Genomic DNA, 13,094 nt, shown 5'->3' with positions numbered 1-13,094 from the left:
TTTTAATGCATCCTAGGATACCATTGGCCTTCCTGGCCACAAGAACACACTGCTGGTTCACGGTCAACCTGTTGTCCACAGGACACCTAGGTTCTCTGCACAGTTGAGAACAGCAGGTCAACCTCTAACCTGTACCGATGTTTGCAATTATTCCACCCATGTATAGGACTCTGCACTTGTTCTTGTTGTACCTTATAAGGTTCCTCTCTGCCTGGCTCTCCAGCCTGCCCAGCTTTCTGGTGTGCCAACCGCTCTTCCCAGCTTTGTATCAGCAAACTTGCTGAGGGTGCATTCTAGCCCTTAATTCAGATAATTGATGAAGATGCCAAAGAAGACCAGACCCAGGACCAACCCCTGGGGACCACCACTAGCTACAGGCCTACAACCAGACTCTGTGTCACTGATCACAACCCTCTGAGCTCTGCCAGTCAGCCAGTTCTCAACCCACCTAACTGTCCATGCCTCTATCCCACACTTCCTAAGCTTACCTGCAAGGATGTTGTGAGAGACAGCGTCAAAAATCTTGCTGAAGTCAAGGTACACAATATTCACTGCTCTCCCCTCATCTACCCAGCTGGTCATGACATCACGGAAGTCTACCATGCTGGTCAAGCATGATTTTTCCTTGGTGAATCCATGCTGACTACTCTTGATAACCTCCTTTTCTTCCACTTGCTTGGAGATGACATCCAGAATTAGCTGTTACATCACCTTCCTACGGATGGAGGTAAGGCATCTCTCTCATTCCCCATGACCTTTCAAGAAAGCAGCCTGGCAATCACTTCTGCCAGCTCCCTCAATATTCATGGGCGCATCCAAAGAGGGCCCCTGGATTTGTTTGTCTAGATGATTTCTAACCATATACTCCTCAACCAAGGAGAAGTCTTTCTTTCCCCAGGTTCTCTTTCTTATCTCCAGGGCTTGGGATTTCCTAAGGACAGTCTTAGCAGTACAGACTGAAGCAAAGAAGGTGTTTAGAGGTCAAAATTGGCTCTCCTGAAATCCAGGGTAGCAATCCTACTTATTGCCTCTCCTCTTCCATATAAAATCCTGAACTCCAGTATCTGATGATTGCTGCATCCAAGGCTGCCTTCAACCTTTACATTCTCAACCAGTCCTTCCTTGTTTTAAAGAGCAGTGTCTAGCAGCACACCTCTCCTCATTGGCTCCTCCACCACCTGCATCAGAAGGTTATCGTCCACACACTGCAGGAATCTGCTGGACTGTGTGCGCCTGGAAGTATTGTTTTTCCAGCAAAGATCAGTGTGACTGAAGTCCCCCATGAGAACCAATGCCTCTGATCATGAGGCTACTTTCAGCTGTCTGTAGAAGGGCAACTTCCTCCGCCTGATCAGGCAACCTCTAGTAAACACCTATAACAATATCACCCATAATAGCCTGCCACTTAATTCTTACCCTTAAGCTCCCCACCCATTCAATGTAAATCCCTAGGCAGAGCTTGATACATTCCAGTTGTTCCCTCACATAAGGAGCACCTCTACCACCCTGTCTTGTTGATCTGTCTTTCCTAAAATGTACATAGCCATCCAGGACATTTCAGTCAAGCAAGCTGTCTCACCATATCTCTGTAATCACAATGACATTATGGCCCTGTGTTCATGCAGAGATCTCTAATTCTTCCTGTTTATTCCCCATGCTGCATGCATTGGTACACAGGCACTTCATAGAAGAAAGCAGTCGAGGATGCATGTTTCCCTAGAGGGATGCAAGAGGATCCTCCATAGCTGTACAAACCCTTGAGGCGGCTGGTCTTCTGGCTCATGTCACAGAATGCTGCTATGGAAAATTTGTCACTATTCTGGTTGGCCTGGCTGATTCCCAGTTGGTAGCAATGGCATGAGCATAGCCATTTTGGATCCCACATTCCAAACCCTTCAGTTTAAAGCCCACTACACTAAGTCAGCCAGCCTACTATCAAAGATTGTCCTCCCTCTTCTAGACAAGTGGATCCCATACCTCCCTAAACAGTTATAATCTTCACAGAAGGTCTTACTGTCATAACACCCAAGACTCTCATGCCAGCATCAGCCACGTAGCCAGGAGTTGATAGGACTTGATGTACAGTATACATCTATTTCTGTCTTCCCTCTTCCCTCCAATTGGAAAAATTGAAGAGTTGGGCATCAGTGTTCTTCATTTGTGTTCCCATGGCTTTATAATCTTCTTTGATTCTGCCCATGTTCTGGGTTCCAGTTCAAGTCCAAAGGAAAGAGCAATTGTGGATAGTAGTCTGTGCTCTTGATAAGCTGCGACACTCTTGGCAGCATCCCAGATCTTGGCTCCTGGGAGGTAGCAGACCTCCTGAGACTCCCTGTCAGGCCAACAGAGGGGAGCTTCAGTGCTTTTTAACAGGGAGTTATCCACTACAAGCACATAGTGTTTCTTCTTACGATATCCACTGCAAGCTGCTGGTATGGTTTCTTCTTGCAGCTCCTGGTCATTGGTATCATGACTGTCTATAGCTGTAAAAACTTCATATCTGAAGCTGGATGGTAGGGACTGAAGCAGAGATCTATTTTTGTGGGTCACCAGGGACCACAGTGCCTCTCCTTTTAATATTCTCAGAATAGAAAAAGGGTTACATATTTCCAATTATTTGTTTTAACAATATTGATGATATTAGTACAAACTCTCAGTACAAATCTATCTTCTTTTGTTTTCAAGAGAATGGTTGGATAGGCACTAAACAAAAAGTTTGAGATAAGCACAATCAACATGGGCAAATGCAGTTATCATAACTAAAACTTTCAAGTGAATTAAGGAAAACAATTTTTAAAATTATCACAGTTTCTAATGAGAGCCATTAACAGAAAACAGGAAATTAGTTCTTCAGACAAAGCACTGGCAAAGGCAATGACACTACATGGAATAGACTTGAGCTGAGATGGCCAACAACTGCTTTTCGAACCTCTGCTAATAATGTGAGCTCCAGTTAAGCAAAGTAAAATCTATTGTTGAGGCACTGGAATAATAAAATTTATTTCCTCATGAGTCATGACAGTGCTCCAAAACAAACTGTTGGAAATTCTACTTCTTAAGAACTTTAAGTTTCCCCCTGGTGAAGCTTGGAAAATCACAAGTAATTTTAGCTTGCCAAGTTTATCAGAAAATACACTGCAGACAGAAACTCTCATTTGTAATTAGTCACAACAATACGTCTCTTGAAGATAGCTGATTAACTGACAAATGCAACAACTGATTACATAAAGAAATAATGCTAGGAAAATATGTAGCATATTTTTTATGTCATCTCTTGTACATCACTGGCAGCTAGAGACAAGAGTTAGCGCTAGTGTTGGCTTTAACTAGCTAATGACCTAATACACGTTTCCAACCTCTCTAGAATTTAATAGCAATCCAACATGCAGCACAGTAAATCATCTCTCAACTGGAATTGAAGTCCATTAAATTGATTTTAACCTAAATACATTACTTAGTTTTGAAATACTTGTAGAACATAATACATCACTGCTGTTTTAAGTTTATAGACATATAAATCACATGTGACAAGCAGTAAATCAGAATACTTAGCAGAACAGTAACCCAACAACACATTCTTCCTACGAGACAGAACTGTCCAATTAATGAGGACAGCAGACGCTTTTCTTCCTTTTTTTTCACTCCTGAACTTACACTTCCTGCATCTCAAAATGAAACAAGTCCTATTTAATATCCAATCACTCTGATCATACCAAGAGAAGAACGCACATATTTAATATAGCATCCATATAATCTGAAGAATCCAGAGTACTCCATGCATTCAATAAGTAACACAACAGAGGTATTATCAACTAGAAGTTAACTTTAAGTTAAGTTAAGAAGTCAACAAGAAATTAACTTTAAATGAAAGTTAAATGTGTTGTCCAAGCTTCAGCTAGGTAAGATTTAACTTCACCGTGATAGACAATGCCTTCCTTTAAGAACAACTGAAACATCCCATAATGGTCTACTATTTCTTTAAAAGGATTCTGATTCTGTTATTTTTACTCTAAACTAACTTAGGCAAAAGGTTTTGACTAATCACTAGATCTAAGTCTGCTAAACTTTATTGGGGGCAATCACAAAAGACCTGGCTAACAGGACTAGTCATGTGAGTTACCTCTGCAGCCATCGTGCAGATAAGGATCTTCTTGGTCTAGTTCCTCCTTTGAAATTTCAACTAAAAAGAAGACAGAGAGGCATTAGAAGAGAAAGCACTTTTCTTCTAAGAGTAAAAAGCTGCCTGCTTGGGATGGGGTTCAGACCAGAGCTTTGAGATACAACAGGACAAAATTAAAGACCATTATTTACATATTTTACAGCTATTTCATACTTAGATTTGACATTCAAATGCATATGCCCATGGGGCATTTTCCATCTGACCGATTCAGTATGAAAGTCATGCTGTGATCATAGATTATATATGGGCTGAGATTTTCAAATGCAGGTTCTTACCATTAGGCTTTTAACCAGAGCTTAACCTGATTTTCATAAAACATGTTGTTGAGGCATGCTTGGTTTCCACTGACTTTACAGTAGCTTGGGGTACTTACAATTTTAATGAAAATCAGATTAACCTCAGTTATTTATTTAGACTCCATTCCAAAAAAACTCCACACCCAACATTTGGGAATCTAATTATAGCATTCTTTCAAATATATTTCATGATCAGCAGTACGTTTGCTTCATACATGTGTCCTGAGAGCTATTTCCCTCTACATGAAAGGCATAAAAGGGCTGGATACATCCACTCTCTGAATCCCCTTCCTTGGCCAAAGAATTAGCTAATGGACTTCCCCAGTCCTCACTAATTTGAATACTTTGGGAATGGTAGACTGGTAGTGATATGCGTAAAAACACAATCTCAAAATACTCTGGTTACTGAATAGGAAGCTCAGTCACATTTCAGTATTTGTCAACATGCCTTTCAACCCATGGTCACTTACAAGAAAACACTACGTCATGGATGTGGAAGCAAGTTTGTGTGCACAAGGTTGAGTTGGTACACAACTCAAGCCATAAGAGTACATTTTGGCCACACAGAAGCTATTATAAATAGTTTGCTCATGTCTGGTCTGACCTGATAGAGTACTTTTAGGACATAGTACCAGAGATTTATCTTTACATGACCAAGAAGGTATCATACATGCAGTCACCCTGTCTTATCCTCTGCAGCATAACCCGTGTGCCTTCTTATTGCACAATACAAACACAAGGTGCTGTATTACAAAATGGAAGAGAGGTGTCTATTCATGTTGTTTGCTCTGCCTTTCTTTGACATAGATTCTTTGACTTACAGGATATTTGACATGTATTCAACCACATGGCTGTCTCTTAGTTTAATGATGAGAATTTTGTCCTGCCCTGCTTGCTGATATCTTTACATTAAGGGTCTTTGTGAGTGCCAATTGCCCACGGAATTAAGTGGGGAAATACTGCACGTTGTGTTTTTAATTCTGCATTTTTGGGTGTTGATATATTTCTCCTACCACGCAAATAATTTGAGTCTGGAAATTCTTAGTATTGACACAGTAATTATACCTTGCACAGCTAGGTGCAAGGTACCTACCCTGCAGTTATATACCCTTCAGCCAGAGAAAATGGACAAGGGCAGTTTCCCTGCTGTGACAGCAGTACACAAAGAAATTGGCAGGCTATTTCTAAAGGTTACTTGATAAGGATGTACACTGACATAAACAAAATCTCAAAGATCTGAAACAAGTCTGATAACACACTGGCTTGTTGCGGTGGGGTTTGAGTTTAAGTAGTCCATATTTAAAATCTGCTACTGATGATCTACAAGCCAGAGCGCATATTTTCAGTGTTCAGCTGTCCATGAAGGGGGCAACATTCTACGGCATGACTTTTCTGCAGTTTCTGTTAAGTCTGTTGAGTGAAAGATGAAAAAAAAGACAAAAATAGGTCTGTAAGAATCAGTATGTGCATACTAATTCTCTTTAGATCTGTGGACTAGGTATGGAGAGGTGGGTCAAGAGCTGCTGCTGTCTAGATCTCCTCTGACAATGTAAAATAAATGCAGACACCATGTTGTCTAGAAATGATCGGTCCTCCCAGCATTTCAAATCTGTGGGTACATGTCTCACACAAAAAGCAACATTTGAATTCCACATAGCTGGCAAAGTCCATTTGGCTTTTAAATGCAATTAAAAGAATCAATGGTTTGGCTTCTTGGAATATACATTTCAGCCATCACTAGACAAAAAATGAGTTCCAATATACACACATCATTAAATTATTAAAGGAGATCTCAAATTAGAGGAATTGCAGCAGAAATTCTTTCAAATACAAGCGCTCTTTGTATCCCCTATCATTTTCTGTCTCAGTCTTTTATAATTTGCAACATAAAATACCTTGTTCCTTTTTAGGAGCATCATCACTGATGGACACATCCGTGCCTTCTTGACCCTTCACACAACAAGCTCTGAAGACAATTCCACACTGGTATCCTATCTTCAGGTTGGGTTCACAGCTCTGGCCTTGAACTTGGGCAGTCTTTCCCAGTAGACAACAGTAACAACATTTCTGTTTTAAAAATATAAGAGAGTCACATCCTAGCCCCAAACAAATCACTGCAAGTTTTCTCAATAGTATCAGTAGTGTTACCTCACCTTGGCAAACTGATCAGAATTTTTCTGCAAATTCTTCAACAACTTCTGCTATACTTAGCTTCAGATATTTAATCTGTAGTTGAATTCAGTGAGCTCTGGATCTGTTTACATAGAGCCAAACTTAGTACTTGGATGTAGATGTCATAAATAATGTGTATATGTGAATGTTGTGCGCAAATACACCAGTATGGTATTGTGGAGGACCAGAACTGTCCACCTGTGTACATGGAATTACATAGTTCTCTGCCTGCACACCCTAGTTTCAAACACCAGTGAACATCTGGAAATCTTAACACCTCTGTGTCCCTTTTGTGTCCAATTCCTTAAATGGGTGCACAATCAATAAAGTGCATCCTTCTCAAAACAGACAAACAAGTAAGCAAGCATGATTCATCCAAAGCTAGTGTTAACAGGTCAGAGAAAGAAGCTACTCTGCTCTGAAGAACAAACCACATTGTCAAGTATTTTTTAAGATCATCACAGTACAGACTTCCAGCAATTAAACATGATCCACACCTTCCAGACTTGCTGAACTACAGCCCAGAAATACACCACAGAAGTGAACACAGGGGAAGTTACTCCTGTGTATGTTTATTTCAATTTTCCATTGAGGGGATACTGCTAACTGATTCACTATTCTTTCTTGCTGTTAGAAAGTGGCAAAAATATTTGGTTCTTTGGAATTGGTATCTGCTAACTGCTACTGTCATGTGAAAAGTAGATTTAAGCTTTTATTATTAACTTTATTATTCTTCCAGACTCTTTTCACTTGAAAAAGTAGTCTGCACCATTAAACAGAGAAGATGGCATAAACAAATAAACGGCAAACCAGATTTCTGTAAATTTAAGCACCTCACTTGCTGAAAAGAAGATAACCATTGCATTTCTTTCACTACTTTGGAACTGCCTATATTCTCAGTTTTCCCATAGAGGGCATTGCATGCACGTTTCTCTCATCACATGGCAGTAAAACGCTCATTTAAAGCATAGAGTATCATGAAGGTAAAATAATAAAATATTTTTTCCTTGTTTTTTTTTTATTTTTAATTTTAATTTCTTTATTATTTTTTTTGGAGTGGCAGATGCTCTGGCTTCATCACCAACATGTCTGGGATATTTTCATATTCTGGATTATATTAGAAATAAAGACTTGATCTGTTATTTCAAGAATTGCCACATTTCTGAATATTTATTTTGTCTAACTTGTCTAATACTTTCCTGAGGCATCCTTCTCGAAGTTTTAAACATGTCTAAAATTTTGGTGGATTTCCAATTTTTGCAAACATTTTTTAGAATACAGAAATTAAAACTGAGCTGAAGATTCATTGCTTGGCTCAAGATCATGTATTTTTGACAACCAAACATTGAATTACAGCTGATAATTTGCCAAATTGTCCTATTACATCCTTCTGGATGTCCTCCCTGGCTTCTACTGTTAGGCGTATGAAGTAACTCACATCTACTTATTTGTGTTGTCACAGAATGCTCAAACTGGGAGTTACAGAGTTCCTCTGGATGTTTTTGTAGGGAGTGATCATTCATCTTGTTCTTGAAATGCTGAATAACCTTATGTTCTTTATCTCCTTCAGGCTGAGACAGCACTTAAAAAATATTTGTCTCCAGCTAATGTGAATCTTCAACTATAGAGCCTGCTATGTCTTGCAATGTCTGCGAGAAACTGAACCCTCATTTAAAATAATTGCACACACTGAAACATTTGTTCAAGCCTATATTTATTTTAACTGTGCACTATCCATCTTGATGTAACATTTTGATAATAATTTAGGTTCATATACCATGGCAAAATTATCTAGACATGGAAAGTGTCGAACATTTTCTTAACTGATGTTTATCATAGGTGGCTTTTAATATTGACCCTGAAATATTCTGTACTGGAAGTTCTAAAGCCTAAGATTTCTTGTTCAGCTACAGAAGTAAGATGAAGAAGCTGATGGATGGCCTCATACTCAGAGCACACTCAGAACCCTGCATACTTGCATAATCCTCTACACACGTCATCTGTGAACTTGAAACGTTCTCCTTTTTTCTTTCAGTTCTTTCACCATGGAATGGTAATAATATAGCAGCAATAAAGCTTGTTCAATTGATATTCACAGAGCACTCTGGTATGCCAAGACACAAGGCATTATGTCATTATTACTAGCACTATCCTGATAAAATTAATCTCAATATTTTCTTTTTCACACTATTTTTTTTCCAGGGTTGTTAGTTTATTTTGATAGTCTTTAATCCTTTAGACTGAAATGCAGTCTAGAGTTAGTATTAGTTCAGTTCTTAATATGTTTGCAGCCATTTTCCAAAGGCTGCCAGCTGTCTAGAGGCAGACCATCTACTCATTTGCTAGAACCACTGCATACCACATTTTCTCTGCCTCTAAGCTTTTGGTTTTTAAGTGATCCTGATAATAGCCTCAAACATTTTTGCTTTGTCTCTCACCTGCGAAAGTCCATGCAGCATCAAAGACATGACTTGATCTTCATGCTAGAATTGGATCAGATGACCTCCAGAGGCCCCTTTCAACCTTAACCTTTCTGTGATAGAAAGCTGTCTCCCACTTTTATTCCTATGATCCCTCCACTGCTCTCATATTTTGCCCTCTCACTGAAAGGAACAAGTACATGCTGCAATGCCATACAGTTGTTTTAGAAATAAGCCTTTACTGTACAGTCCCGATAGCTGGGGTTGACTGCATTGAGTGAAAAATCACCAGTGCCTAACAACATGAAAATGAAGTTGGCATATATATTTCAGTCCAGCGACAGTCACTTATAAAAAGTCTGAAGTTTTATTTTTATTTGATCAGAAATCATCTGAAATTGCTGTCACTGATAAGCTTTCTTGATTAGTTACATCTGACAATAATTCTTTACAATTTATGTCCTTGTTTAAGGTACCAAAACTTCAAGAGTAAACCGTATGCTAACACTGTTTTTTTACGTCTGTCCACAAGAGGTCTCTCACTTGCTGAAATCCAGACTAACCAGTAGATGCCTATGAAAAATGGTCAGAAAAAATACATGCAATTCAGTGGAATTTTGCATAATTTTTGAAGAGAAGAACAGAAATTAAAGCTACGTTCAGCAGGCCAAAGTAATGAAAATGCTAAGCTCAACTAATATATACAAACAAAATATTATTGACAAAATTTGAGAAAGATGTACCTTGATCTTTGGAAAAAGAAAGCATCTGTGATTTGGTGAAGCAATCCAAGCATCTTAAAGAATGTGAAATGTCTACAAATTTCTCTCCTTTCAAGGAGCTGTACAGGTAGAAGCTTTCCTAACTCCATTTCTAAATCTCCTGTATCAGCAATAAAAGCTGCACTTGTTTACAATCTTTTGAGGAATAATTTAAAGATCTATTATTAATTTTGCATTCATTTTTTTTTAAGGCAAGAGAGGTTGTAATTCAAAAACCCTGAAGAAGTAGAATTATCCATTATTACCCATGCCTACAGCCAAAGTGTAAAAATTGAGGGAAATGTTTTCATAACATGGTCTTTTATCTGCTTTCCAATGGCAAGTTTTTGATTCAAAACAGAACCAGCTGCCTCATTTGATCCAGTAATCCTAATAAATGAAATACCAAACCACTCTTTCTGTTTCCTTGAAGGAGACAAAAGATCCAAAAGATTTTCTGTGCTATTTAAACTAAAGTGAAATGGACCAGCCTAGGCAAAATGAGATCCAAGTCCATATGAGATAAGCTTGATGTGAATGTCAGTTTACCACAGCAGAGTATAATCACAGAATATACTGAATGAACCCAGATCATCAGGTGCAAAATAATATCAGCAAAAAAATGATGAATTATTCACTCATACTATATCATAAATCATGTATGATCGTCGTGGATCAAAGAGATTATTTACAATAATAGTACTACAGCTAGACATGTGCATGTTTATATTCCTATTAGGAAACAGAGGAACAGAATGTGGCTCACAAATGTTAAATAACACTGATAATGTTTATACAAATAAATTAAACAGGGACAGAACATGGGCTCAGGCATTAGCCCACAGTCTTCTCTACTGCTTAAGTATTAGCAAGATCTAGTGACTACTAACATTCTCTGGGACAGCCCTGAAGCATATTTTGGGGTTACCAAAGTCAGAGAATGTTCAAAACTGCCTATACATATGCGTTTCGCAGGGGAAAGACTTCACTTATGTGACATGAGCTATGCTGAGTTATGTATTCCCAGGGCTAAAGATCAAGGCCCAGTCCATTTTAGTCCGTTTTATTTAATAATACCACTGACACCATAAAAGCCTGGTATTTTTAAAGAAACCTGGACTTATAAAAAAAATCACTAACACTTCTTCCTCATGCTGACAAGCCCACATATGGAAACACCAATCAACAGATAGGAAAGTGATTTCCTCAAAAAGTTGTATTCTGTTTTAGAGTTGTGCTTTGGCATGTGTTTAGAACTGTACTGCTACTATAAACATATCTCTAACAGCAAGCACTTGAATCAGTAGAGTACTTGCCATCCCAGTCCTTGTTCATTCATTCCTTGCCTCTCATTGTGGTGACACAGAGAACTGAATATTTTTTCCATATTCAAACGGAGATGGACAAGCTTCTTAATGGTACAAGAATCTCAACGTACCTGTCCTTGACAGAGCAGGGTGTATTCTGCACATGGTCAACAAGTGAGAGATGTCTGCTCTGTGGTTCGGTTATCTCATGAATAAGAAATCATGACGTATGCGCAAACAAGTCTGTGGCAAGCCAATGCCAGACTCAACAGAATACATTACGGTTCTTCTACTCACAGCAAGAATGTGAATTACTTCACAGCCCCACCAAGGAAGCTTCACTTCCCCAGCAAGGAAGTGATTGTCCTCCTGTACTCAGCACTGGTGAGGCTGCATCTTGAGTACTGCGATAATTTTCAGGCCCTTCATAGCAAGAAAGACATCAAGGCCCTGGAGCACGTCCAGAGAAGGGCAACAAAGCTGGTAAGGGGTCTGGAGCACAAGTCATACGAGGAGCAGCTGAGGGAACTGGGATTGTTTAGTCTGGAGAAGAGAAGGCTCAAGGCAGTCCTTATAGCTCTCTACAACTACCTGAAGGGAGGCTGTGGTGAGATGGGGTCAGCCTCTTCTTCCTCATAAGTAGCAACAGGACAAGAGGGAATGGCCTCAAGTTGCACCAGGGGTGGTTCAGGTTGGGTATTAGGAAAAACTTCTCCTCACAAAGAGTGGTCATGCACTGGAATGGGCAGCCCAGGGAAGTAGTTGAGTCACCGTCCCTGGAAGAGTTCATGAAATGTTTAGACATTGCACTAAGGGACTAATTGCACTAATGGTTTAGTGAGTGGTAGGTGGACAATTGGACTGGATGATCTTGGAGTCTGTCCATGACTGGGTCATGGTCCAGGTCACAGACTTACTGGTAGAACTTTCTTCCAAAACATTCTGCAGAATGGTAAGACTATGATCATTTTAAAAAAAAAAAAAAAAAAAGGAGAGATAAAGACAGTAATAAAGGTGGAGGACAGAACACATAAAGATGTCATTGATGGGCACTTTTATTCTAGTATCAAATGTTGTTATTACGAGCTTACAGATGTCTCAGTTAAATTGTCAATTGTCAATGAAAGTCCACTAACTAAAGACATGTACACTAATTGGAATTATAAAGTGCAGTGTGAGGATTTGCTTCAGTCCTACCCCTAGGACGATCATCTTAGGCAATGAAACTCTAATGAAAGCTGAAGTCTGAAATGAGCCTGTGTTTCTTACCCATCCCTTCCTACACTGTGTTGATGTAAAAGTAGTTTCCTAGCCAATTATCCATTTGAGACTTTCCATCCTTTTGTATTTACCATCTGTCTTCACTAAAATATAATTAAGTAGACTGCTTTGCTCAAAGAGGGACTGTTCTCTCAAAGAAGCACAAAGCTCAATGTCTTAACTGAGACAAGAGGCGTAGGTTGGGAAGAACTGTTTATGTGCATCAGGACTGAGTACAGTGACCTGTGGGATCAACCTTAATACTAATCTAGTTAATACAGTTTCTGAACAGATGAACAGGAGTAGCTCTGATATCTCACCTTAAAGTATTCAGCTTCACAGGTGGAATTTTCACCATTGTGTGAGTCACACTCCTCATGCACGCTGGCAAATTCAATCCCATCTGAACAGTAGTGCTCCTCCAGCTTGCTGCGACAGCACTGCACCTGAGTCATGCTGACAAGAGCATGAAAGCAATGGGAGAAGAATGTCACATATAAGTCAAGAACAGATAGTGCAGCTGGGTTTGGCAATTAGCACTTGTACTAATCACATGGAAAGAGGTTCCTGTGGACATTTGTGAAATTTCACAGAGTGAAAATATTGTTTAGGCATAAACAGAACGTCTAAGTGACTTGCTTAATAGTTAAGGTGATATGTATAACACAATTAAACTCTCTGTCTACTCTGCAGTTTCT

At 39.3% G+C, this 13,094-nt stretch overlaps 1 protein-coding gene across 6 annotated transcripts in view; it reads right to left on the bottom strand.

Annotated features, from left to right (window-relative positions):
* Nucleotides 1–13,094, bottom strand: part of FBLN1 (fibulin 1) — an 82,637-nt gene that overhangs the window by 47,331 nt on the left and 22,212 nt on the right. For all 6 annotated transcript variants that reach the window (XM_046940064.1, XM_015289892.4, NM_204165.1 and 3 more), the window contains 3 exon segments: nt 12,717–12,852; nt 6,372–6,543; nt 4,121–4,180 (listed from right to left, as the gene is read on the bottom strand). In XM_046940064.1, the coding sequence (XP_046796020.1) occupies nt 4,121–4,180; nt 6,372–6,543; nt 12,717–12,852 (368 nt within the window).

This window comes from Gallus gallus, chromosome 1, assembly GCF_016699485.2.
Source record: "Gallus gallus isolate bGalGal1 chromosome 1, bGalGal1.mat.broiler.GRCg7b, whole genome shotgun sequence".
In the NCBI taxonomy this organism is placed as follows: domain Eukaryota; kingdom Metazoa; phylum Chordata; class Aves; order Galliformes; family Phasianidae; genus Gallus; species Gallus gallus.
Note: the sequence above shows the minus strand (reverse complement) of the source record. Positions and strands in the feature narration are given on the sequence as shown.